General features: G+C 40.3%; 2 protein-coding genes across 11 annotated transcripts in view; one reads left to right on the forward strand and one right to left on the reverse strand.

The window, feature by feature from the left end:
* Positions 1–1,231: 1,231 nt before the first annotated feature.
* Positions 1,232–6,207, reverse strand: HSPA5 (heat shock protein family A (Hsp70) member 5). 2 transcript variants are annotated; one of them, XM_004269225.4, is made up of 9 exons: positions 6,092–6,207; positions 5,787–6,009; positions 5,462–5,693; positions 4,882–5,019; positions 4,459–4,571; positions 3,971–4,361; positions 3,603–3,840; positions 3,132–3,299; positions 1,232–2,149 (listed from the first exon to the last, which is right to left on the reverse strand). In XM_004269225.4, the coding sequence occupies exons 2-9, from the start codon at positions 5,909–5,911 to the stop codon at positions 1,587–1,589; spliced, it is 1,968 nt and encodes a 655-aa protein (XP_004269273.1). In that variant the 5' UTR covers positions 5,912–6,009; positions 6,092–6,207; the 3' UTR covers positions 1,232–1,586. The 2 variants fall into 2 exon arrangements, with proteins under 2 accessions (XP_004269273.1, XP_033283100.1); XM_033427209.2 differs by having other exon boundaries at positions 5,787–6,154.
* Positions 6,208–16,754: 10,547 nt separating this feature from the next.
* GAPVD1 (GTPase activating protein and VPS9 domains 1) overlaps positions 16,755–27,250 on the forward strand; it is a 73,009-nt gene continuing 62,513 nt past the window's right edge. For 8 of the 9 annotated variants that reach the window (XM_033427203.2, XM_033427206.2, XM_033427205.2 and 5 more), the window contains exon 1: positions 16,755–16,894. The gene's annotated coding sequence lies outside the window, so the exon portion shown is untranslated. Of the gene's footprint in view, positions 16,895–21,478; positions 23,007–27,250 lie in introns of those variants that run through there. The other variant, XM_033427204.2, reaches the window with a different exon arrangement.

A 27,250-nucleotide genomic window follows, 5' to 3' on the forward strand; every position in this document is an offset into this window, starting at 1 on the left:
TGAACTGGATAGCCCAGGGCAAAAACCTCTATCATATAAAGAGTTTTACCAGCAATACAACCCAGGTAACTAATAGATTGGCTGACTGTTAAGAATACTAATCACAAAAATGTTGCAGAAATCCTAATTGCTAGATACAACAAAAGCTGTAGAAATTAGGGAGTGGACATTCACAGGCTGAAGTGTTTTTAATATTCATGAGCTGCTCCTCAGAAAGAAGTGCAGACTGTTGGCTCTTGGTATTGAGAGCCACTGGCCCTTATCTGTCCCCACTATGCCCTATCCCACTGCACATAGCACTGCAGGTCATTTTTTTTTGGCGGTATGCGAGCCTCTCACTGTTGCGGCCCCTCCTGTTGCGGAGCACAGGCTCCAGACGTGCAGGCCCAGCGGCCATGGCCCACGGGCCCAGCCGCTCCGAGGCGTGTGGGATCCTCCCGGACCAGGACTAGGGCATGAACCCGTGTCCCCTGCATCGGCTGGCGGACTCCCAACCACTGCGCCACCAGGGAAGCCCTGCAGGTCATTTTTAACGTTTGTATGGACGTTGGCCTGAAGACCCTCTGTCCAAATGCTTTTGGGCAACGCAGCAGAGGTCCAGGCCTCAGAGTAAAACTATCACACTGTCAGGTCCTAGTTCTGCAAGTTAACCTTCCAGCAGGTTGCCCATCTATAAAATACCTATCCTTGGGCTGAATTGGATTTCATGTTAGCATGATAGCCTGCCCTTTATTGACCATACTTATTAAACTTTAGTAGGGCTAAATGTAGGTCATCATTCTAGATCCCACTCCTGTACCACTGAGACGGAGATCGACATAGCTGAGGTTCAAAAATATACCTTCACATTCTAAAATTATGAATTGAATCCAGGTGTGTAACGTTATCATTAGTGATCCATCACTCTATCAAATCTCAAAGGAATCCAAGCAGGTATAAAGCATCATTAGTACTAAAAAGCCACCAGAAGGTTTTGAAAGGTAAGGGGAAATAGGAAATTTCAATTATGCTCAGGAAACTCCATCCTTGGGCCCTGTAAAGTGGCCCTTGCCTAGTTAAGGACATGGATGAACCTCCCACCCCTTTTCTTAGATTAGGTTAGGCAGATTTCCAGAAATGACTGAATAAAAAAAAGTGTCTTCCTTACCTCAAAACGCCAAACACTCCCCTCAACCCGAGACTCTAACCTTAAAATAAATGACTAACCTAATTAGCTTATCACAAAAATTAGACCAGTGTAAATAACAAACATTTATTGGTGTCACTTATGGTAGAAAAAAGTTCCTACACCAGATGCACATGACCCAATTGTTAAATAGAACATTTTCAAGGTGAACACACATCCTTAACCCAGCTTTTTTACCCACTTTTGATGATAGCCAATTCTTCCTTGCCCCCCACCCCGAGACATGTGAGCAACTGCTAATGAAAAGCAGTAAACAGCCACTTGGGCTATATAGCATTTTCAACTCCACTCCAAGGTGAAGATTCCAATTACATTCGAGACTTAAGTTCTCTCAATTTTCTCCTAACGAAAGTTCCTGAGTCCAGTTATTTACAATATTACAGCACTAGCAGAGCAGTGTCTACAACTCGTCTTTGTCTGCTGGTTCCTCATCACCAGTTGGGGGAGGGCCTGCACTTCCATAGAGTTTGCTGATAATTGGCTGAACAATTTCTTCCAGCTCCTTCTTTTTAGCTTTGAAATCTTCAATGTCAGCATCTTGGTGACTTTCTAGCCACTCAATCTTTTCTTCTACAGCTTTTTCCATGGTCTCCTTATCTTCAGAGGAAAGTTTACCTCCCAGCTTTTCTTTATCTCCAATCTGATTCTTTAGAGAGTAGGCATAGCTTTCCAACTCATTTCTGGTGTCAATGCGCTCCTTGAGCTTTTTGTCTTCCTCAGCGAACTTCTCAGCATCATTGACCATCCTTTCAATTTCTTCAGGTGTCAGGCGATTTTGGTCATTTGTAATTGTGATTTTATTTTTGTTGCCTGTACCTTTGTCTTCAGCTGTCACTCGAAGAATGCCATTCACATCTATCTCAAAGGTGACTTCAATCTGTGGAACCCCACGGGGAGCAGGAGGAATTCCAGTCAGATCAAAAGTTCCCAGAAGGTGATTGTCTTTCGTCAGGGGTCGTTCACCTAGAAGTCACACACAAAAAACTTTGTTAGCTGTTACCGACAAACATTAGTACATCTGGATCCCTACGTTTCATTCTGTTAGAGCCTGTAGTGTCAAGGGCACTCTATCAGCCTAGAAGTGGGTCAGTGTTGGGAAAGGAACAGTGAGTTAAGCTACTAGTAACTCTTAATTGAATTTCATCTACTTTATAGCAGTATGAACCCTTTACTTGTTCTTGTATTTTTTTTTTTTTTGCGGTACGCGGGCCTCTCACTGTTGTGGCCTCTCCCGTTGCGGAGCACAGGCTCCGGACACGCAGGCTCAGCGGCCATGGCTCACGGGCCCAGCAGCTCCGCGGCATGTGGGATCCTCCCAGACCGGGGCACGAACCCGTGTCCCCTGCATTGGGAGGCAGACTCTCAACCACTGCGCCACCAGGGAAGCCCTGTTCTTGTATTTTAATATTTATCTTTTTAATTTATTTATTTGGCTGTACCAGCTCTTAGCTGTGGCATGAGGGATCTTTTAGTTGTGGCATGAGAACTCTTAGTTTCAGCATGAGGGATCTAGTTCCCCGACCAGGGATTGAAACCAGGACCCCTGCACTGGGAGTGCAGAGTCTTAGCCACTGGACAACCAGGGAAGTCCTTCTTCTTGTATTTTTGAATTTACTTATTTTGGCCATACCGCGCAGCATGTGGGATCTTAGTTCCCCGACCAGGGATCGAATCTGTGCCCCCTGCAGTAGAAGCGTGGAGTCCTAACCATTGGACAGCCAGGGAATTCCCCCAGAAGGTATTTTTAATGGGAAAGAGTGCTAGATAGCTAGATAAGAAATAGATTTTAGTACTGGCTCTACCAAACTCAACGCTAGTTAAAAATTAGGGCCCTCCCACCTGAAAGTAGCAGATATTTCTTTCCTTAGACATTTCAATAGAGTATGTTAAAAGAAGTCAAGCTCTTCAAAAACATACCATGGTATTAACAAATGTAAGCAATTACCTTCATAGACCTTGATGGTAACAGTTGGCTGATTATCAGAGGCTGTAGAAAAGATCTGAGACTTCTTGGTGGGCACCACAGTGTTCCTTGGAATCAGTTTGGTCATGACACCTCCCACGGTTTCAATACCAAGTGTAAGGGGACATACATCAAGCAATACCAGATCACCTGAAAAGGTAAGTTAATCAAGCTAAGTTCTAATTCAGGAGTCACAGGAGCAATTCCAAGCAGACCCCACAAACAATACAACTTCATCTTCTCCATCTTGCCACTTGATTAGGTTCTATGCAAAATCATTTCAGAAGCAATGAATTAAATATAGTTGCTAAGGATCTTGAGACTGTGCCAGGTCTTGACCTCACTGTACCCTTTACTAGTTGTGTGAGCTTGCTGCTCATAATCTATTGCTTTCTAAAGCAACAGCTAATTATACTCTGAAGCACTATGGAAGATGCTGTGACACTGGCTCACCTGTATCTTGATCCCCAGAGAGTACACCAGCCTGGACAGCAGCACCATACGCTACAGCCTCATCTGGGTTTATGCCACGGGATGGCTCCTTGCCATTGAAAAACTCTTTAACCAGTTGTTGAATCTTTGGGATTCTAGTAGAGCCACCAACAAGAACAATTTCATCAATATCAGACTTCTTTAAATCAGAATCTTCCAGCACTTTCTGGACAGGCTTCATGGTAGAACGGAACAGGTCCTAGAATAAGTGACAAATTACTGTGATGATGCCTGTCGTACCCAGGTATAGTCAAAATACCTAAATGCATTGTCCCAAACTCAGACAGTCTAACTAGATCTCATTAGCAAAGCAAAAAACAGGAACATACCATGTTTAGCTCTTCAAATTTGGCCCGAGTCAGGGTCTCAGAGAAGTCTTCTCCTTCATAGAAGGACTCAATTTCAATTCTTGCTTGATGTTGAGAAGACAGGGCCCGTTTGGCCTTTTCAACCTCACGCCGGAGTTTCTGCACAGCTCTGTTGTCTTTCCGAACATCTTTGCCAGTTTTCTTTTTGTAGAGCTTGATGAAGTGTTCCATGACACGCTGGTCAAAGTCTTCTCCACCCAAATGAGTATCTCCATTAGTGGCCACGACTTCAAAGACACCATTATCAATGGTGAGAAGAGACACATCAAAGGTTCCACCACCCAAGTCAAACACCAGGATGTTCTTCTCCCCTTCCCTCTTATCCAGGCCATAAGCAATAGCAGCTGCTGTACTGTTAGGAGAATGAGAAAGAAAAAAAATAAATGACTTAGTTAAGTCTACCTTTCCCCATTTGGCAAATATGCCATATTTTTTAATTTAACACTTACGGCTCATTGATGATTCTCATAACATTCAACCCAGCAATAGTTCCAGCATCTTTGGTTGCCTGGCGTTGGGCATCATTGAAATAGGCTGGTACAGTAACAACTGCATGAGTAACCTAAAATGATAACAAAAGATAATTAAACATATTTTATCACACGGCTTAACCTTTATTTAAGTTACAGCCAAACCATCGCTTTATTAAGATGGGTATAATATATAATTTTATACCCATGGATTTGCAAGCATTAAGTGATAACACATGAAAGGCGCTAGTATTTTGTTTGGCCTACAGTAAGGCACACAAGTAATTAAAACTGGTGCATGGATGTCATTCAGATTTTTAAAACGATGAAAGCATCAACACAACACAATCAATTAAGAATAGTAATAATAAAACTGCTCGACATTGTTCTAGAAATACTTACCTTCTTTCCCAAATAAGCCTCGGCAGTTTCCTTCATTTTAGTGAGAACCATGGCAGAAATTTCTTCAGGAGCAAATGTCTTTGTTTGCCCACCTCCAACATCAACTTGAATGTACGGTTTAGTTTTCTTTTCAACCACCTATTATAAAGAATAACTATTTTCAGACGTAGAAGCAATGACATTTTAAACTTTAAAAAGAGGAATGTCTGAGACCCACTTCTTCCCCCACAGTTTGGTTTACTTTGGTCCTTTGGAGCTGAATATTGAATAGAAATACTTTAAGGAGTAGAGGTGCCTGATAATTACAAGCCTCTTCAGTTTTAACCAGTCTCTTAATGCTAAACTATTGCGGACAGAGTAGTTACGCATGAAATTTCTTTGCCAACCTAACTTTCATAAGTTCTGTAACACACTGAAACTATTAAATAAAAATTATAGATACACCATGTCTGTATGCTTTTTGCTCGTCTCTGCACTGTTTTTCAGTAACTTCTTAATCCTAAATACTCCCACCACCACCCCCACTTACTTTCTTTTTTTTCTCTCCCTTTCTATTTAGAAGTGAAAAACCAGGTCGAACCTTGAAAGGCAAGAACTTGATGTCCTGCTGCACAGACGGGTCGTTCCATGTACGGCCGATGAGCCGCTTGGCGTCGAAGACCGTGTTCTCAGGATTGGAGGTGAGCTGGTTCTTGGCCGCATCGCCGATCAGACGCTCCCCTTCAGGAGTGAAGGCCACATAAGACGGCGTGATGCGGTTGCCCTGATCGTTGGCGATGATCTCCACGCGGCCGTTCTTGAACACCCCGACGCTGACGGAAAAACCGAACAGAAGAAATCAGCGACGCTCACGGCAGCCCAGGAAGCCACTCCCCATTCTCCCCTTTTCTACAAACCCCACTTACCAGGAGTACGTGGTGCCCAGGTCGATACCGACCACCGTGCCCACGTCCTCCTTCTTGTCCTCCTCCTCCGGCCGCGCCGCGCCGAGCATCAGCAGCAGCACCGCAGCCACCAGGGAGGGCTTCATCTTGCCGGCACCGTCGTCCACTCACTCAGCAGGCAGGCAGGGCTTCGCAGGCAAACCAGCCACAGGCCGCAACACAAGAGCGCACCGAGGTGCCCGAGCTGAGGACGACACAGCCCGGGGTCAGGAGGAGCAGCGTACAAGGCGAAGGGCAGGTACGGAACTGCAGGCCGCGGCACCTACCTCTCACACGCACGAAAACCCCAATTCGACGCGCCTGTGAGAGCTCAGTCAGCGTCGACCGCGCCGTTGCCTACTCCGCTTATATAACCTCCCTCCAGCCCCGTCGTGGAGGCTGCCGATTGGCGAAGGCCCTGCTCGTTGGAGGCCGCTGATTGGTCCAGGCCACCAAGCTGGCCGCTGCGGATTCGAAGCGGCCTCCTCCGCAGCTAACGTCACCGCGACGCCCCCTGGGCTGACTCATTGGCTGCTGGGCGCGCCCAACAGCCACCAATGGGAGGCAACATCCGCCCCATGCTCCGGCTCCATTGGTTTAGCAGCTGCCTGTCCGTGACGCGACCTCCCACTCCGAGGCGGTTTCCGTCGGTAACCGCTGAGGTCCCGCCTCCACGCTGGGCCCTAAGGATGCCGGAGCCAGTCCAGCGTGCCTGATTCCCCCGAGGCAGTGGGACCTGGGTCCCTTGCTTCTCCACTGCCCGCCCGCCTGCCCTTCCTCCATCCCTCCCGATGGAAGCGGCTCTTCTTCCTCCTCGCCTCCATCCCGTCCCAGGCAGGCAGGTATCAGCGTAGATGCTGTGATCACCTCAGAACAAATTTCTCTGCCCTTCATAGCTACTACAGGTACTAGAGTGTACAAGCCCCAGGGCCTTCTGTTGCTCACCGGGCTGCAGCCCTCGACTGGGGCCTGGTCTGGGCACTGCCCGGTCGCGAGTCATGGCTCCTACTAGCCAGTTATTTTTCCCCGGCACCCCCTGCCCCGCTATCTTTGTCTATACCAGGCCTCTCCACATTGCCTTGCCCCACGGTAAGTTCCAGGGCTGGCCTGGCCAAAGTAATTGACTCCGCAGTCCCCTCCCCATGTGGCAGCTCTCCCCTGAAGAGTTTACTAATGCCATCACTCCCACCCTGGGATGTATCATTTTCCTAGCTTGTCACCCCCTGTCTTTCCTCTTCCTGCCCATCATTTCCCATTGTGGATCAGATTATCATTTACAAGGCCTTCCTCATCCTTTTTGGATATGTTTTTACCTTCACTCCTGGAAAAGGTCTGATCTGTGCTTAAACGCATTTGATAGACAAAGACGTCTTGATAAAGCCTTACTCTTGTAGCAAAAAGTATAAAGGCTGCTATTTACTTCAGGCTTACTATGTGCCAAGCATTAATCTGTCTCCTGTGCCTTTTGGTCCTTACAGTTCAATACTTGGCATTTCACATTTTACAGATGAGAAAATTGAAACCAAAAGAGATTAGTTAACTAGCTTGAAGTCATAGGGCTGATAAGTGATGGAGTTAGGATATCCAAGTCAGCTTGACTCTGTAGCCAATGCTCTTAACAATTTTTAAAAATGAAGTTCATTTATTCAACAAATCTTTTTGGGGGACCTACTAGAGACGGGCCAGAGGCCTGACACAAAATATTTTTGAGATGATTACAGAAAATTCATGGGACTTATCATAGTCAGGAGCTAATGACTCTAGTATTTTTTGCACTAAATGTTTTCTTGAGATTCACTTGTATGAACAATACTGTGTCCAAATAGCACTGAAACGTCTTACACACAGTTGACTAAGATGCTGAGCCTAGGAGTCAGTACTCAAGAATTTTCCTATCTCCTTTAGTGCTCCTCAAGGTTATACTGGTGACTCAGAGTTGACTGCATTCTTACTACAGAAGTTGCATCATCCATCTCTTTCAACGGATTGTATACAAGGATTGTATTGTATACAGTATACAAGGATTTGTATACTGCTGTAACACTGACCCTTCTTTAGGTTACCTTAGTCCATTATAAAGATAGAAATCACCATTCCACCACATTACAGCTATGTATAATTTCAAGCAAATTTTCTGTATATACCATTGTCCATATCCATTAAAAACAGAGCTCTTAGCTTCAGCCTCACCCTTGATTGATGGAGTAACCTTTGCAACTCTACTTTTTCTGAGATTTAGAAAAGTGATATCTGGCTAACTGCTAAAGGGAATTGAGTATATTGGTGGTTGTAGTATCTTTTAAACATCAAGTATATTAGGTATGTTATATATTACAATATATTGCAAAGTGCAGTCATTTATGGATTGAATAGGAAAGTGCATAGATAAATCTAGTTTGCTGAATCGTAAATGCCAATAATAGTGTCAGTGCCAAGTTATCAATATTTAAATAAGTGCTAGACACTATGCTAAATGTTTTAAGTGCATTATCTCTTTTAATCCTTATGAAAGCATTTTTTTAAACCCCTAATTTTAGGGCTAAGGAATCCAAACCTCCAAGAGGCAAAGAAACTTGCCCAGGAGATCACACAGCTGAGAAGATAGGGAGCCAGGATTTGAGCTTTGGCAGTTTAATTTTTAATTTCTATAGTCTAGGTTGTCATCCTGAGCTTCAGGTTTAGAACACTTACATATCGTTTTTAGGATATATAGTTACATAGTTTACAAGTATTTTGATACTGGGCGATAGACAAATGTAGAGTTTATCCAGTAATTTAAACCAGCTCATTTCACTTGTGCTCTTATGGGTAAGAAAATAGATTTCTATTTCCCATCTGATCTCAGAAAACTAAGCAGAGTCAGGACTGATTAGGATTGAATATTGTTTAGTCCCCAAATCTTCCTTTCTGAAAGGGCATTAAAGGCATAGAGCAAGAAGGAAAAGGAAAAGTCCTATGTAATTGACAAGTTGAATGTTGACTGACAAGTTGAAGTTCTGATAATTAAGAATTTTTCACATGCTTTGTTGGAGAAAATATTCAACTAAGAGATAGGACAATGACCGTAGGAAAAAACAACCTCCCAGAGCCTCAGTTTCTTCATCTATTGAATGTCAGGGATTTCTGTCCCTGCCTGTCTTAGTGGCTTGTTTCAAGGATCAAATGAGATACTGTATGGGAAAGTTGTAGAATAGTGGTAATGCTATTATTTATCATGTAAATATACTATGAGAATAAATTTTAGAAGCTCTTCAAGAAAACCACCTCTTGAGAGTGAATTTTCAAGATTACTTTCAATGGGAAATAATAAGTTTGGTGATTACACTGAATTTGACAAAGATTTTTGGAAATGCTTTGAAAAGTGCTACATCTAATTACTCTCTTGGGGACTTCCCTGGTGGTCCAGTGGGTGAGACTTTGCGCTCCCAATGCAAGGGGCCTGGGTTCCATCCCTGGTCAGAGAACTAGATCCCACATGCATGTCTCAACTAAAGATCCCGCGGCGAATATCCCACGGTGTAGATCCTGAATGCCGCAGCTAAGACCCAGTGCAGCCAAACTTAAAAAAAAAAAAAAAAACTCTCTTATATTGGCCACAAAGATGTCTTTTTTATTAAGAGACTGGGAATAATTCCTTAGCCTTCATTAAATAGGGGAGTGAAAGAAAAGTATCTCCCTAATACCTGAGCTGGGAGTAATAGGAGGTATGAATCATTTAAGACTTTTTAGTACTTCTGAAGGTGCAATGTGCTATTCAATAAGTTTTGTCTTTACTTTTAGAAAATGAATTTAATCATTAATAGAGAAACTTTCCCGCCCTTCCCCACACACAAAAGTAACAAACAGGGCTTCCGTGGTGGCGCAATGGTTAAGAATCCGCCTGCCAATGCAGGGGACACAGGTTCGAGCCCTAGTCCGGGAAGATCCCACATGCCGCAGAGCAAGTAAGCCCATGCGCCACAACTACTGAGCCTGAGCTCTAGAGCCCGCGAGCCACAACTACTGAGCCCACGTGCTGCAGCTGCTGAAGCCCGCACACCTAGAGCCCGTGCTCCACAACAAGAGAGGCCACCACAATGAGAAGCCTGCGCACCGCAACGAGGAGTAAGCCCCACTCGCTGCAACTAGAGAAAGCCTGCGCGCAGCAACAAAGACCCAGTGCAGCCAAAAATAAATAAATTAAATAAATAAATTTTTAAAAGTAACAAAGCATTTTCTGTTATTCACGTGTTTTTTTGGAGAAAGGTATTTAGGAGGGCATGTTGTGTCAGTGTGATGGGAAAGATCATAGGGTTTGCAAGCATTAAAAACTGAGTTCCAGTTCTGGCACTAACTAGCTGTGTGACTTAGGGCAAGTCACTGAATCTCTCTGAGGCTCTGTTTACTAGTATGTAAAATGGATATAATTCTGCCTCCTCACAAAACTATTTATGATTAAAGTACTTGATTAATTGTAAAGCATTTTAATTTTATACATAAAATGTTAGTTTTAATTTTCTTCTATCTTAAGTTTTCCTTTGAAGTAAAATAAGCTACTGAGGATAAAGAGCTACCTCTGTAGCTTCTGAGTGATAATATTTGATATATGTCTTAAATTTCTAAATTTTTAAAATAGGAAATATATATACATGGTGTAAAATTCAATGGGTGCAATATACAATATACAGTGAAAATAAGTTGGCCTGCCACCCAGTCCCCAGCCCTGTTACCCTACACTAATGAAGGTTACCACTGTCACTATGTTGCCTTCTAGGGATGTTTTCTTCATATGCAATGTGTATGTGTGTATCGCTGTTTTATTTTTTAATTTTTTTATAGCCTCCCTGCTTATTTTAATTAATTAATTAATTAATTAATATATTTTTGGCTGTGTTGGGTGTTTGTCGCTGTGCGGGCTTTCTCTAGTTGAGGTGAGCGGGAGCTACTCTTCATTGCCGTGTGTGGGCTTCTCATTGCGGTGGCTTCTCTTGTTGCAGAGCACGGGCTCTAGGCCCGGGGGCTTCAGTAGCTGTGGCTTGCGGGCTCTAGGGCACGGGCTCAGTAGTTGTGGCACACGGGCTTAGTTGCTCCGCGGCATGTGGGATCTTCCCGGACCAGGGCTCGAACCCGTGGTCCCCTGCATTGGCAGGTGGATTCTTAACCACCGCACCACCAGGGAAGTCCAAGAAGACATTGTTCTTAATTATCTGCTAAAAATTTATTTTTTAAAACCTGTCTCTTTTATATCTATATAATTCAATTGGATTTATTTATTTATTTATTTATTTTGCGGTATGCGGGCCTCTCACTGCTGTGGCCTCTCCCATTGCGGAGCACAGGCTCCAGACGCGCAGTCTCAGCGGCCATGGCTCATGGGCCCAGCCGCTCCGCGGCATGTAGGATCTTCCCGGACCGGGGCACGAACCCGTGTCCCCTGCATCGGCAGGCGGACTCTCAACTACTGCGCCACCAGGGAAGCCCTGGAATTTATTTTTTTTAATGTGTGAGTTGTATATATCGTGAGTACAATTAATTTTTTTCCACATGGATACGCAAATATCCCAGCACCATTTTTCATAGTATTTTGTTAGCCTCTGTCTTAATTTCTATAGCTATAGAGAGCTGGCCCTTGAACAACACAGGTTTGAACTGCATGGGTCCACACATGTTTTCAATAGGAAATACTACAGTACTACACAATCTGAGGTTGGTTGAATCTGTGGATGCAGAACTGTGGATACAGAGGAACAACTGTAAGTTACATTCAGATTTTCTGCTATGCAGAGGGTTGGTGCCCCTAACCCCACACACTGGTCAAGGGTCAACTGTAATAAATTTTGATACCTGGTAGGACAAGTCCTTCCTTCCACATTACTCTTCTTCAGGAGTGTTGTTGGCTAATCTTGGTGCTTTGTATTTCCATATAAATTTTAGAATTAGCTTATAAAGTTAGCAAAACAAATTTTATTAAGTAAAAAAAGCAGGTTACTCAATAGTATGAGAGTATTACACCATTTACTTTTAAAATAAGCTTTACAAAGTATTAAGTTTCTATTTAACTTATTTCTGTATTCTAGAATTTCTTTAATTTGCATGAATTTGGCATTTAAAAATTTGTTATCAGGAGTAAACAATTTCCATTTTGAAATGACAATTTATGATTTGTCAGTATGATGAAATATGTTGCCATTAAAATTGTTGATATCTGATTTTCAAAGAGTATATAAATTGTAAGCATGTTACTTTTTTGTCTATACTTTTTGTTATTAAAAAAAATCTCTGTTTATCAGGAGCTTAACAAGCTTGAGAAACTTTGAGAACTTAACTAAATAATACAAGACAATGAAAAAAGTTGTCAGTGAAAGATGTAAAATGTGATTACGTTAAAGATATTTCATATATTATAATTAGTCATGGGTTAAATTCAAATACAGATAATACACAAAAGCTTTATGATCCATTAACATTACAGCTCCTATCAGTCTGGACATCCCTTGCACTGGTAGAAAAATAAGTTTTATAGTAGATTTCATTGGGCTGAAGTGTGAGTAGCATGATTTATGATCCTGTTCTACAGGAAATGATCCTCATTTCCAGTATTCTCAAGTTTTAGGCTTTTATCTGTTGTCCTCGATTTAGCCAATAATTTAAAATTCCTTGGCAAGTGTTACAAAACCATACGACTATGTGAATACACTGCCTTAAATCATAAGCTCCATCAGCTTCATAGTAAATCGACCTCTGAGTATCACTATTTCTGAACCTGCCAGTGGGGGCCAGTGCAGGACAACCAAGGGCCCAGAGCATGGAGTAGGGCTGTGACTGGAATCTTGTCCTTTACTTTCAATTGGATAGTTTAAGCGCAAAAAGGACTTTATGAAGGATATTTTGTGCCACCTGTGTATAGGACAGCTTTCATGTCTGTCTCTCTGGATTTTCCAGAGATTTAGAAAAATTTTCCCATTAAGAAATAACATATAGTTAATTCACATGTATTTTTTGTTATTCAAAATGTGATGAGTCAACCTAAATGTCCATCAACAGGGGACGCTAAATTAACTAGGGTAGATTGTACTATGGAAATATTGTGCAAGGTTCAAAACAAGGAGGTAGATTTTTATGTATCTATATGGAATATAGATATGGAAGATGCCAGGATTTACTCTTACATGAAAAAAGCGTTATAGAACATGGAACAGTATGTACAGTGTGATTCTATTTGGGTTAAACAACCCACCACCAAATCTGGGCAGATACCTATCAAATTGACAAGAGTAGCTACTGGATGGAATTGGGGGGGAATCAAGAGGAACTTTTGACTTATTTGTATTGTATACATTTTTTAAACTTTATTATTTATTTATTTTTTCTTAAAATTTTTGTATTGGAGTATAGTTGATTTACAATATTGTGTTAGACTCAGATGTACAGCAAAGTGATTTCGTTATATGTATACATACATCTATTTTTTTTCAGATTCTTTTCCCATATAGGTTATTACAGAGTATTGAGTAGAGTTCCCTGTGCTATACAGTAGGTCCTTGTTGATTATCTGTTTTATATATAACACTGTGTATATGTTAATCCCCACCTCCTAGTTTATCCCTCCCCCCCACCTTTCCCCTTTGGTAACTGTATGTTTTCTAAGTCTGTGAGTCTGTTTCTGTTTTGTAAATAAGTTCATTTGTATCATTTTTTAGATTCCACATTAAGTGATATCATGGTATTTGTCTTTCTCTGTATGACTTACTTCACTTTGTATGACATCTCTAGGTCCATCCATGTTGTGTATTGTATACATTTTCAAGAACAAGAATTAATATATTACTTGTCAGATTGAAAATAAATTTTATAAAAGAAATTAAGAAACAAAAAACGACTAAGTTAGCCTTTAGCATTGAATGTTTGCCTGCTGTTTGAGTTTGAACTATGTCAAAGCATAACATTTGTGTTTTGCTTTATGGTAAAAAGCTTTGACCTACGGGATAGATAGGGTTGGTGACGTTTCTGTTTTACAGTTGAAAATATAGTCTCAGGGACTTCCCTGGTGGTCCAGTAGGTAAGACTCCGAGCTCCCAGTGCAGGGGGCCCAGGTTCCATCCCTGGTTGGGGAACTAGATCCTGCATGCATGCCGCAACTAAAGAGCCAGATGCACCGTGTGCCGCAGCTAAGACCCGGCGCAGCCAAAACAAACAAATAATTATTTTTTAAATTTTAAAAAATAAATTAAAAAAGAAAATACAGTCTCAGAGTTCATTCTCTGCTGTATTGGTTTCTATCCATGTTATTGCTATATTTACATATCACCTAGTTTATAATTTAATTGACTCAGATTAGACACTAAGATTAATCTTTGCACAAGCTGTAGCTATCTACACCTAAGTATGTACTGGTTCAAATTAATTCATTTCCCAAACTGTGTGCCAAATAGATTAAAAAAATTGCACATAGATGAAGTCCTTGTTTTTCTCCCTTTCATCTTGCTCTCCCTCTTCCTAATCTTTATTTTTTTCTGGATATGGCCCTGCTTTTCTTTCTGGTATGGTTTGCTCTCAATTAACTGTCGTATTTCTTTCCTAAGTATAGATGCATAATAACTTAAATGTTACTTTTCCCAGGGGCATGTGCTTTTTAATTAGGATCTCTTGAGGACAGGCTCCAAATTCAAACGAATGCAGGTATTGGACTAGATGATCTCTGATACTCAGCTCTAACATCCAGGATTCAATGTTTCTAACACTAAGGATGACATTTCAGGGGGCTTTCATGGATGTGAGGAAAAAATATTTTTGTCCAGAAATACTTGCCAAAGACCCCGAAATCACTTGGCATAGCACCTGCTTTCTTTTCTTACCTCCAAGACTGGCTGTGCACAAATGAAGGAAAGAACATTAAAAAAAATTCTGAGTATGTCACTGCTCTCTGCTTCTGTGGCAGAGTGGTCTGCAGAGTATGAGGTTGAGCGTGTGAAGAACTGAGCTCTGATCAAGATCTGGTACAAATTCTGTGACTATGGACAAGCAATTTCATATCCCTGTATGTCAAGGAAGGCTGAGTGATATAGTGGAAGGAAAAAGGCTTTGGCCATGGTTTACTGTTTATTCATCCCATTCATTTTTTTTAAAGAAGATATATATTACATCCTAGGTAGTATGGCAGGTTCCAGAGAGACAGCGGTGAATAAGACGGGGTTCTCTGCCCTCAAGGAGTACTATTTATTGAGTGTCTTTTCACCTCTCAAGTTCACTTTCCCCTGTGTAAAAGGCGTTGAGAAAAATACTTCATATTCCACAAGATTTACTGTTGTTGTGATCATTGTTCTAATGTGCAGGTTGTGTTCCTTGGATGCGCTGGCTGGAAAAAAAGATTGAGAACAACTTACCTAGTTCAAGCTCTTCATTTGTAGGTTGACAGAGAAGGGCTCAGAACAACTAATTGACCATCCCAGTGCCCTTTTTACTTACTACATACAGTGCGGTTTTTTCACAACCCTCAAGAGCTTTTTGCAACTTTGGGGGCCCTTTCCTTTCCCCTTAACCTGGCCTGTGTGGTCCAGCCCATTTATAGTACTGTACTCAGTGTTAAGTGAGAGCAAACTGCTCAGGCTGGGCTCTTCCTTAGCAATCGTCACATGCCATTTCTTTCTTCAAATCCAACCATTCAGTAACTCCCAAGTGTTAACTTCCTTCTTAAAGTCATGGCCACTCAATTTGATGAAGACTTTCGCCAGGAATCTGGAGTACTTTGCACCTTAGCTTATTATTATGATCCTTAATCTGTGTGAATTATCCTTTTACCCTAAATTGGAAACCATATCCTGTTGCTTTTTTCATTCCCTTGTTGCTTTGGACAATGTTTTATAACAGAGCTGAGGAATAATCTTTGATCTGGTGGAATTCTTGATTCAGTTGAATGGCAATATGATAGCAATAATACCTGACCAGTTTACCATAGAATGCTCTTGTGGTAATAAAACAAGGCTATAAATCTGAGGCAAATTTTGACAATTTTTAAAGATAATACATCAAGGAGGATGACTGAATGGAAAGCAGTCTGGGAGCTGAATCAAATCTGAACTTGTTGCAAAACTGACGCCTTTTTTTTTGGTCTGGAGACTCCTAGTGTTGGACGATATAATCATTGTGTTCAATTTTTTGAAAGACTATCAAGTGCAAAACATTCTATATTGCTCCAGGCAGCATAACAACTAGCAATGGAAGAAAGTAAAAGGGAAGTAGATTTTGTTCAGCAGAAGAACTTTCTAACATTTAATGCTGCCCAACAGTTGACCAGGCCTCCTTATTTAAGGAAGTGAGCACCCTGAAATTTGAACTGTTTGAAAGAGAAGTTGGATGACTATCTGGCTGGAGTTCCTGCCTGGGCCGGAGGTGGACTAATGACCTTTAAGCTGTCTTCCAATTCTAAGGTTTCTAGGACTGTTCAGCTCAGTTAACTTTATATTTGAATATATATGAATTGTTTTTATAAAAAATTTTGTATTAGATAAATTGTCAATCGACCTAAAAAACTGTATGGTCAAGTAAAATTTGATAAAAGGAGTGGGAAATCAGATTTAAGACTGAAAATCCAGATAACACAAAGGCAATTAATGACCCTTTTGACAGAAAGGAAGAAGAGTGGTGTATGGGTGTGTGTGTTTCAAATGATGTGTTCTGGCCAAGTGACACTTGTTATCTAAAACATAAATGCTCTAAATTGTTTTACTTTACACATACTTGCTCAGCCGGATTATTCACATCCAGCAGTACCGTACGCGGAAGCAAGGGCGAGTGTTTGGTGAACAATTTTCCGGAAGCCGTTTCGCGGTACCCCAGTAGCTCAAGACGGCTCCAGCCTGCAGCGGACTTGGGTGGTAAAAGCGGAAGAGGCACCGCTGGCTGCCGGCCTGAACTACTAGTCCCAGGGGCCCCCGCGGCGCCGCGCACGCGCCATGGCGTGGCGGCGACGCAGGGAAGCCAACTAGCGAGTGGCGGCGGTGGCGGCGGCGGCGGTGGTGGTGGTGGCGGTGGCAGTTCGCCGCGAGGGCAACGGCTCCGAGGCCGAGTGGCGGTCCTGCGCAGACATCGGTGCCCTCCTCCGCATGATCTTGGTGAGTGCACGTCCCCGATCCAGCTGCGCGGAGTGCGCGGCTCCTTGCCTGGCGGCCGTGTTGCTTCGGCCTAGGGCCGCAGCCTGCGCTGACGGTGGGCCGCCGGGTCCAGCTGACCCCTGGGCCCTTCTCTGCAGTGAGGGGAGAAGTGGGGGTGGGGGCACACGGTTAGGTCCAGGGAGAGATGTGGCGGCGCTCAGGGGCCAGGGCAGCCTGGGGCGGACTGGAGGGAGGGACGCGTGGGGGATGGGATGGGAAGGGACAGGAGGACCGCGGGGTGGCTTCGGGTGAGAGCCAGAGGCGAGCGACCTGGCAGCCAGGGAACTGAGTATGGGAGGCGAGGAGGAGGTGGAATGTCTTCTGAGTGCCGCTGGTGAAGATGTCTTGCTTCGGAGACTCTTGACAAGCTGGACTCACGGGTCGGGCAGCCCACCTACCAAAATCGTACACACCATACTTGGCATCTTTATACTTCCTGTTGGAGGTCTGTAAGTGAGGAGCTGTTGGTTGCTTCCATCTCCTTTCCTTCAATTTCGCCTTTTATTGACTGGCAAAATTTAAATGGGTGCTGGATAGGCAAGTCATAGAAATAAACAGGGTTCTGTGTATACATCTGCGTGAAAACAGGGAGGCATGGTGGTATGTTCAGATGAGAGCTAGATCAAAGGAGAAATCAGTGTTTTTATTTTAAAATTTGTGGCAAAAATCAGTTTGAGCAAGGTTTTGAACTAGAAAGGATTTTTAACCTGGGATTCACCAGTTGGTGGATAGAAATCAGGGGCTCCTTGAACTAGAATGGGGATAAAATCATGTTTTTATTTTTATTATCTGATAACTGTATTATCATTTCCTTCAATAATGAATGTAAGCAACAAACCGCAGTAGAATTAGCAATGCCTGTGACTTTGTCACCAATAAAAATTACAGATATTTTTGTGTCATGTTTACAGTTGTTGCAGATATCTTAAAATATCATTTGTGATATACTCCAATAAACATTTTAAAAATATCATTTATGCTTATAATTTTTTTGAATTATGGTATTACTGAATCCACTGTTAGATCTTGTTACTTAATGTGATAATAAAGGTGTACATATATTGCAATATCAGGGTTTTTTCATTGTTTTGCTAATATTCAGTATAATTAGTTGTTTTTGTAATTGCATATATTTAATTATGCATTTAAAAGCAATCTGAGAAGGGGTCCATAGGCTTTACCAGACCACCAAAGAAACCCATGGCACAAAAAGATTAAGAATTCCTGAAGTAGAAATAAGTTTTGGGGATCTATAAGCCTGCCTGGAAGAATATGTTTCTCATTAGATAAGAAAAAAGTCAAGGCAGATAGGACGATAGTGTCGATGAAAGAGGGAATTTTGTAATCAGGGAAGTAAGAGAAAAGATTTGACTGGGATCAGAGTAATAGTTTTCAAAGACAGAATAGACCACAGATATTTCTTTCAGGGTACTGGGGAATCAGCAAAATAATCTGAGGAAGAAAGGGAAGTGAGTACTTTGGCCCTTAGACTTTTGTGTTAAGGCATCTCCTAGTTCCAAGTGATTGAAGGGGTTGAGCCCTCCAAGCTCTTGTATAAGCCTGTGAAAGAAAATTTTAGCATGTGCTGGTTTTCTTTAAGTCATGTAGGTAGTGTGGCTTTTAAAGGGGTGAGGATATTCTAATTTTTCTGTCTTTTTTTTTTTTTTTTGGCTGTGCCGTGTGTGGATTGTGGGATCTTAGTTCCCCAACTAGGGATCGAACCCCTGGCCTTGGCAGTGAAAGCTCTGGACTGTCAGGGAAATCCCCATCTATCCTTAAGTGAAAAACTGCAGGATCTCTCTTCAAGTATATTTTCCTATTGCCATTCTTCTTTCCATATATGATAGAAAGTAAACTTGCAGATTATAGAGTTGAAGAGTTGATACGTCATTTTCTTGAAATTCCATTTTAAATTCTTGTAGTTCAGCTTCATTTTGGCATCAGACTTCTCACTGACAAATCACTTTTAACATTTTTTCAGAATATTCGTGATTTGAAATTTGCACCTGTTTGTAAAGCACCTGTCAACATCTTGTGTGAGATTTTTTTTTCCTCTAAAAGAATAGCAGTAATGAAAAACCACTACGGCAGACTATTTGTGGAAAAGATTAAGGGGAGGGTATGGAGAATTGAAGAAGAGTATTTTGTGAAACAAATATTGGTGCCGAAATAGTTTGTGTTGAATTAAACACACCGTATTACAAATCACTGCCTTGGAGAGGTCTTGCCTGATAAACCTTCTGGGTCCTTACACTGCCCCCTTGGCCATTCTTTCTCCCCTGCCCCTTTATTTTATTTATAGCATATATCTATCTGGCATCATATTATTTGTATATTTATTTTATACATAAAGGGTCAGGAAAATTTAGATTGGAGATACTACTACTGAATGAGAGAGTGGGAGACTGGGGAGTGCTGTGTGGAGATGGCATTTGAACTGGACCTTCAGTCATAGATGTGATTAGCTATAGGGATATTGGAGAAGGGCTTCAGGTGCAGGGAACAACTTGAACAAAGACAAGGATAGAGGAGTTTGTAAATCAAATAAACATCTTAAGTCAGCTTGCCTCCCTCCCTCCATCCCTCCCTTCCTCTCTCCTTCCATCCATCCATCCAGTGTGTTAGGGCTGTAAAAGGGAAAACGGGAGAAAAGATTATGTATAAAGGTGGCTTGGGACGAACAAAGGCTGAAAACTCTGGGCTCCCCTGGTGATAGCATGTGACTGTTTGCCTCCAGGTGGATCTCTCCCTCCTAGAGCCCACAACAGTGAAATTGCTCACAGGGAGCCTGAATTCTATATACTGAAGAACCAGAGAGGCAGCCTGGGGAAATGAAAAGAGTCTGGGCTCTGGAGTCAGATAAATCTAGTTTTGAATTCCTTGTTTGCTTCATGATAGGTGAATGATTATGCAGTAAGTTATTTGTCTTTTCTAATCCTGTTTCCTCAGCTGTAAAATGGAGGTGATAAATAGCTATCACACAGGATTAACTTCAAAAATAATAATATATGTAAAACCTCAGGAACATGGCTTTCACTCAGTAATTGGTAGTTACCTTTTGGTGTTCCAGCTTTCAACCTGGTTTCGTCCTTTTCTACCTTCATACCACATCCCTGACTTTAAAACAAGTGCTACTCTTCTGGTGCCTTCCTGGCCACTGTCACAGCGTTGTCACTTCCCACTTCACCCAGTTGGCTCCACTGTGAGTTTGTGAGCAGCTTTCCAGTGATGGCACTTTGCAATTTACCAGGTGATGCTGCCTGATAATGGCATTCTGGAAACAGCAACAATATGTATTAACTCTTATTTGGTGAAACTAACAATACAAAATTTGCCACTCTTTAAACATGATGCGCTTTAGTTTAAATTGGTTTATTTGGGAAAAGTACCCCTGATATTTGCAGAAAACTGAAGCAGGGAAGTGGATATATTCCCAATTGTAAGATGTTTCACTTTTACTTATTATTATTTTTTTTTAGGAGTGAGAGTATTGGGGAGTTGGTTATACATTACAATTCTCCAAGATAAAGTATGATTTTTTTTGGGGGGGTGACGGGTAAAAGTCTGATGTAAGTGGAATTCTTCTTACTTGCTTTGGAAAGACCAAAAAAAATTGAAAAAAATTTTTTCTTAAATGATTAAATTTTCCCCTTCAACTTTATGGTTTTTTCACCCACACATTTCCTTCTCTGGAGTTAATTTTCTCTTAGGTAAGAAGGATTTCAGTTATGTGTTTTTTTACATTTGAACTACCTAAACTTGTGTTTGTATAGAATTATTTGTGGCCTAAACTCTTTAATCCTAATCAAGATATTTTCATTTGTAAAGGAACTAGGATCAATACTTTCTGTATTGTATACACATTTTAGATGAAGCTTTAGACACTAAATTGTTTGATTTCTGGTTTTTAGAACTATAGATAATTAACGTTTCCTTCTTTATGTTTACCTATATTTCCTTATTTTTTTAAGTATGTTTCAATATGTATTATGATTTTTTTTTTTTTTTTCGGTACGCAGGCCTCTCACTGTTGTGGCCTCTCCCATTGCGGAGCACAGGCTCCGGACGCGCAGGCTCCGCGGCCATGGCTCACGGGCTCAGCCGCTCCGCGGCATGTGGGATCTTCCCAGACCGGGGCATGAACCCGTGTCCCCTGCATCGGCAGGCGGACTCTCAACCACTGCGCCACCAGGGAAGCCCTGTATTACGATTTTGTAAAAACATTTTCAGAAGGGAAGTTCTTCATTGCTTCTAAGCTGAAACCCAGTTTTGAACTCTGCAATGCAAAGATCAGAAGAAGTGGTGAACATCTGTTGATACTTCAAGTTCTCATATTTAATATATATAAATGAACAGTTGAGCAAATGTTTTTAAAAAAAATACAGACTTCTGAAATCTGTATTTTTTTTTAAGTTTGAAGATGAACCAGATAATTGATAAGTATTTATACCTGAAAGGAAAATATAACTTAATACTAACGCTGTAATTAAATTATGTATATTAAGCCAAAATTATCTTCATATTCACCTTTTTTGTCAGCCATTTTAAAAAGATAAGGCTCTACATAAAACAAATGAAATATTGCCATTTGCAGCAACATGAGTGGACATAGAGAATATTGTACTTAGTGAAGTAAGTCAGAGAAAGACAAATATATCACTTATATGTGGAATCTAAAAATAATGCAAATGACTCTATTTTCAAAACAGAAGCAGACTTACAAATATAGAAAACAAACCTATGCTGACCAAAGGGGGAAGGGGGTGGGGGGATAAATTAGGAGTATGGGATTAACAGATACAAACTACTATACATAAAATAGATAAGCAACAAGGATTTACTGTATAGCACAGGGAATTATAGTCAATATCTTATAATAACCTATAAGGGAAAATAATCTGAAAAAAAGATTTATATATCTAAATCACTTTGCTGTACACCTGAAACTAACACAATATTGTAAATCAACTATACTTCAATAAAAAGAAAAGAAAAAAATATAAGGCTTTAAGCATACTTTAACTGTAAAAACAGGCAAGATGTCTGTTCATTAATCTAAGATGTCTGTCTGAAAAGATGCTTGCTTGGGCTTGCACCCATGTAATGCCTGTACACCCACGCTGGAGACTAGTGGGAAGCGTGTCATCAAACATGTTCAGTTCTTCTTTTTTTTTCCCTTACCTAATTTATGTTTTTAGTTTATTTTCTGTGAATTTTTGAAAGGATTAATATTGGAAAATTTAAAAGACAGAAATTTAGTTGGGATATTAGCCTATTTCCTTTTTTTCAGGATCAGAACCAAATTATCTTCCCAAGCAATCTAAATTTTATCCAAATACATCTATTTTAAAAGTTTTTAGGACTTAGGCTAAAGTCATCTATTTTCAACCCACTCTGAACTGTCTCCTTTCATTTTCGAATGCAGAACTCTGACCCATTTCTTGATTTTACTTTCACTGTTTATAAATCCTGACTACCTGACAAAAATACATTAGGTCTAAACGTCATAGCACTTAAGGCAGAAATGCAAAATGTTTACAAATATGGATTTCTATGTCAGAAAAGCTTAGGAAAGAATAGATTAATTCTTTTCGCAGACTTTATTTCATCTTTACCTCCTTTAGAACCAAGGAATCTAACTTCGATTTCTCTAAAATAAAGTGCCTTTTAATATCTAATTATTCAGGGGTGTGGTGGGCCAACTTGGATTCTGATGGAACGTAACTTATTAAGTAAGTCTCCCTCTGAGTAAGTTTCTATTCCATCATTCCAAAACATCATAATAACAGTAATGACAGTAATTGCTAACATTTATTGACTTCTATTTATTTACTTTTTATTTATTTTTATTTTTTTTGCGGTACGTGGGCCTCTCACTGCTGTGGCCTCTCCCGTTGCGGAGCACAGGCTCCGGACGCGCAGGCTCAGCGGCCATGGCTCACAGGCCCAGCCGCTCCGCGGCATGTGGGATCTTCCCAGACCGGGTCACGAACCTGAGTCCCCTGCATCAGCAGGCGGACTCCCAACCACTGCGCCACCAGGGAAGCCCAGACTTCTATTTATTTTTGAAAAGGTATTTAACTAACAAGATTTTCTTCCTTTTTTTTTTGTTCTGGAAGGTTCCTTGTAGGTAGAACACAGTGATAATAATGCTATTTGCAGTTTAATAATAAATAGTTGTAATTTTATGAAGTACCATTCTGGTAAATGTGATGACATAGACATGTCAGTCTGCTGTTTACATGCTTTCCTTAAATTTGAGGGTGTACCCTTGGATCTTGAAACAGGCTTTACCAGTATTACAGCTCAGCAAAAATGCAGCTGAAGCTCAAAGTCCTCTTTCTGCTCTTATGCTTGGTAGTTTTGTACACCCACTGTATTTATGGAAGAAGCTAAGTTTATGCTGGGGACCAAAGCTTCCTCAAAGCATGTGGGTGGTGAAATCTTCCTCTCAAGAGTTCTAAGGGTTTTAGGTTTTTTTTTTTTAACTATTTGGTTTATCTTGATCTCCAGATTTATATATGTGTTAGTGAGATGTCATTAGAGATTGTTGAATAAGAGGGAATTAGATTTGGTGGTATATAACTTCAGACTAATAAAATTAATGAAGGTTTAAATAATTGTGAAAGTTCCTGATATGCATTCCAGATTAGGTGGATATTTTTGTGTTACTTATTGCCTTTGGGGAAAAAAAAGGGATATAATTTTAATACCATTGCAGTTCTCCTTGTTGGTGTGTAGCATGTTATTGTTGAATTATACCGAGAGATTAAGTATTGTGTCCTTTTTGTTGGACTTGAAAATTTCACATTTTTTATTATTCACAGAATTTGTCTGGTCTTGAGTGTTTAAGTAATTGTACTAGCAGATCTTTCAGCAGGGGAGCTCTTAGTGCCACATTTTTATTATGTTTTCCTTTTTTAAAAAATTTAAATTACTACAGTAATAAATGTTCTTTGTTAAAAAAAACAACAACAACTAAAAGCAATGCAAAAATGAAAGCTTTTTTCCCCTGCATGTATATGCATATGCTATATGATTTGGATTTTTTCTTTTTTCCCCCCCAAATTATAGTTAACACTTGTTCTTGCTAAGTGTTTTACATATGTTAACCTGTTAAACCCTCACAAACTTATGAACATACCCTACGAAGTAAGCTTCAATTTTACATCCATTTGCAGATGAAGAAACCGAGGCAAGGAGAAGTAATTAGCCAAAGGTTGCTTAGCTAGTGAGCAGCAAAACCGAGATTTGAGCTCAAGTAGTCTTACTGTGGGGTTTGTGTTTTTTTTGGGGGGGGGAGGGGTTTTGTGTTTTAACACCTGTACTGCCTCTGGGATCTTACCATGCATATCGTTCTGCAGTTTGCTTTCTTCACTTAGTGGTACGTGGTAGATACCTTTCCATGTACCTCTACCTCCTTCTTAATAATTATGTAGTATTCCATGGTAGGGGTGTACCGTAACTTACTTAATGTCTTTCAAACTTAATCTTGTTTAAGAGTCCCATTAGTAATGATTTCAAGTAATATTTTAAAAAGCCAAGGTTTTATAATGGAATAGTGAGGGTACATTAGTATTTACTAAGTAATGCATATTAGCTGTCCAAGTGTTTTGATATTCTGTCAGTTGTGTGGTCTAATAAAATCTGAGCTTAATCCACAAGCCATTTATTATGCATGAATTTCATTATTTTTGTGGTTTGTCTTTTTTAGTTCTGGAAAATTAATTAATGTATTGGGGGTAAAATTGACATCTGTGTTTTATTCACTTTTGGTAGGGTCTGGAGTTTTCTGTACTAACAAGAAGTCTTATAGTGTTAATTTGAATTTTGGATACTATCTAGCTTTATATTATATACTTATATCTTCAAAGTAGTGTGCCTTTCAGTTCCCTGTACTTGTGCCAGGAATAGTTGATACTAAGTCCATTCTTTTTTCTACAATGTTTTACTTTTGTTTCAAAAATACCAACTAAAGATATTAAAGTATCACTTGTTTCCATTTTTTTCCCCCTCTCATGATACACGTTTCTTGATTGTGAGGAAATATCTTTTTGGTACATTAATAATTATTTCAAACATGCTCATTGGGAAGTTAGTAGATGTTTTCAACTTAAATTTAGTTACTGTTCTTCAGTCATTTGGGAGCTGCGTTAGCAGCAGCTTGACTGATTCCTAACTGGGGTATTGCTCTTCATCATTCAGTCACTTATTTATTAATTTTTTAATAAATTCAGACATTGATTCAGCACCTGCTAAATGCCAGTTCCTCTGCCAAGTAATGGGGATACCAAGATGACTATGTCCCTACTTTAGGGAACTTGGAGTTTTGTTGAGAAAACAACATTTTGTTGCAAATAGTCTATGAGAAAGTATCTGAGTCAAGAGATTGGTAAAGGCTCCTCAGTTTGAGCTGGGCCCTGCTGCCTCCCTGGGACTCAACTGACCACTAAAAGGAGTAGGCAAAGGATTCTAAATAGAGGGTATGCAGAAATCCAGTCTGTGACAACGACTGAAAAGTGTCATTAGAATGTCATGTATCCCTATGAGAATGTGGGTCCTCAAGAGCAGACCTTAAACTGTCCCGTTCATCAGTGTCTAGCACTTCGTAGGTGTTTAATAAACATTTTTTGAATGCATGAGTGAAGGATGTATGTTAAATAAAGCTTACTGTGCTTGTCTGTCCATTTTTTGGAAAAAGATGAGTTCATTATTTTTAATACCTAATGATTTTTAGAGTATGTAATTTAGCAAAACATAAAATGAATAAGAAACTATTCTTGCATTGGAGGAGGTAAGTCTTGTAAGGGGAAACACATTTAGACAAACCATTGTAATTCAACATGATTATATTTATAAAAAAAAATTTGCAAAGGACACCCATCTCTGGTATGAATTGGTTAGGTCCCTTAAAAGTGGTGGGTAATTAAAATAAATCTTCAAATTATTTGATTGATAAAATACAGCTAACATTGTAGTAGGTCATTAAAAAATGGCAGTTAGGTCCTTTTTTGCCCTGTCACGTTAGTATAAATAGTACATAAATACTATGATGAAATGTACCTGTTTAATGAACAAAAAAAGTAACTGACAGTTCTGTCAAGGTGTAGGCATCAGTATATAACAATGTTAACCATGCTTAATCCTTGAGTAACATCATGATTTTTCCCAAATCTGCAAACTACTTATACTATTGTTTATTTAAAATGTCTTTTTTTTAAAATTTGGACACCTTTAAAAATTTTTTTAAAGCTTTATGTTATTACCATAATGAAAGGCTACCATCTCTTGCTCTAAATAGAAAGCAACTTGAATATAATAAAAACAAAGCAATGTTATAAAACCTAGCTTGCTACTGTTTGCAGAAGGTGCTGAGTTTGAGACCTCTGTCTTTAATTAAAAGAAGAGTTTAGCAAGTGTTAGGGAAGTGTTGAAGACAAATTGGCACCTTGCTTAGATTTTCTGCATGATGTAAACAGAAAAACTGAAAGAGACTTTAAAATGGGGTAACTTTCCCACTCAGTGTCATAAGGGAGGAAGGATGCACCCTGTTTGTTGTCAGGAGCAGTTCTCCTAGAGCTTCACAGAGGGAAGAGATTTGGGGGCTGGGCCTTAAAGGAGAAATCTGAGTTCACTTGAAGATAAGGAAGATTTGAGCCCCTTAAGCCTAGATAATAGCATCTGCAAATGTTGGAGACTTTAAGATATAGTATGGCAGCAAAATCCGATTTTGGGGAAGTGGAGAGATGGTGGGAGATGAGATAGGAGTTATAAAAAGAGGGATTTATGGTTGAGAGCTTGATACCCTGTAGCATATTGTAGACATTATCCTGTAAGCAGTGGAGAGTAGCATGACAAGGTTTGTGCTTTAGGAAGATTGCTTCAACAGTAGGAAGGAGAGACCAGGAAGGAAACTATTGAGATGATGAGACTCTAAATAGTTTGAAGGATTGGGAGGAAGATGATAATCTTGAATTTTCCGAACCTTTTCCAATAAAGGGCCATTTTGATCTTATGCGCTCCCACATTGGAAGAAGGCAGATGATACGCTAAGAGTATAGATCACTTTGACAATATTGGTTACTATCTGAGGTTACCTGCTCACAGAAAATCCCTGTTAGCTCATAGAGAAAGAGAGTGAGGTGACCAAGAAGTTCTGGAACCATTTAGGGAACTTGGATCTATTTGGAGATTCGTAGAGTGTAAATTATGGGAAAGGAATGGTACCCATAATTCCTTGTTTTTCCATTGAAAAACTGAATTCCAGAAAGATTATATTAATCACTAGAGATTATATAGCTAGTTTTGAGCTCATTG

The sequence above is a fragment of the Orcinus orca genome, chromosome 6 (assembly GCF_937001465.1).
Source record: "Orcinus orca chromosome 6, mOrcOrc1.1, whole genome shotgun sequence".
Lineage (NCBI taxonomy): Eukaryota > Metazoa > Chordata > Mammalia > Artiodactyla > Delphinidae > Orcinus > Orcinus orca.

What these genes read in the sequence shown, in the direction of transcription:
- HSPA5 (XM_004269225.4), bottom strand. Translation starts at nt 5,911, where the DNA reads ATGAAGCCCTCCCTGGTGGCTGCGGTGCTGCTGCTGATGCTCGGCGCG. An exon ending in CTGGGCACCACGTACTCCTG is followed by an intron (nt 5,694 to 5,786) that starts GTAAGTGGGGTT and finishes TTTTTCCGTCAG; the next exon opens with CGTCGGGGTGTTCAAGAACG. An exon ending in TACCATCAAGGTCTATGAAG is followed by an intron (nt 2,150 to 3,131) that starts GTAATTGCTTAC and finishes TGTGACTTCTAG; the next exon opens with GTGAACGACCCCTGACGAAA.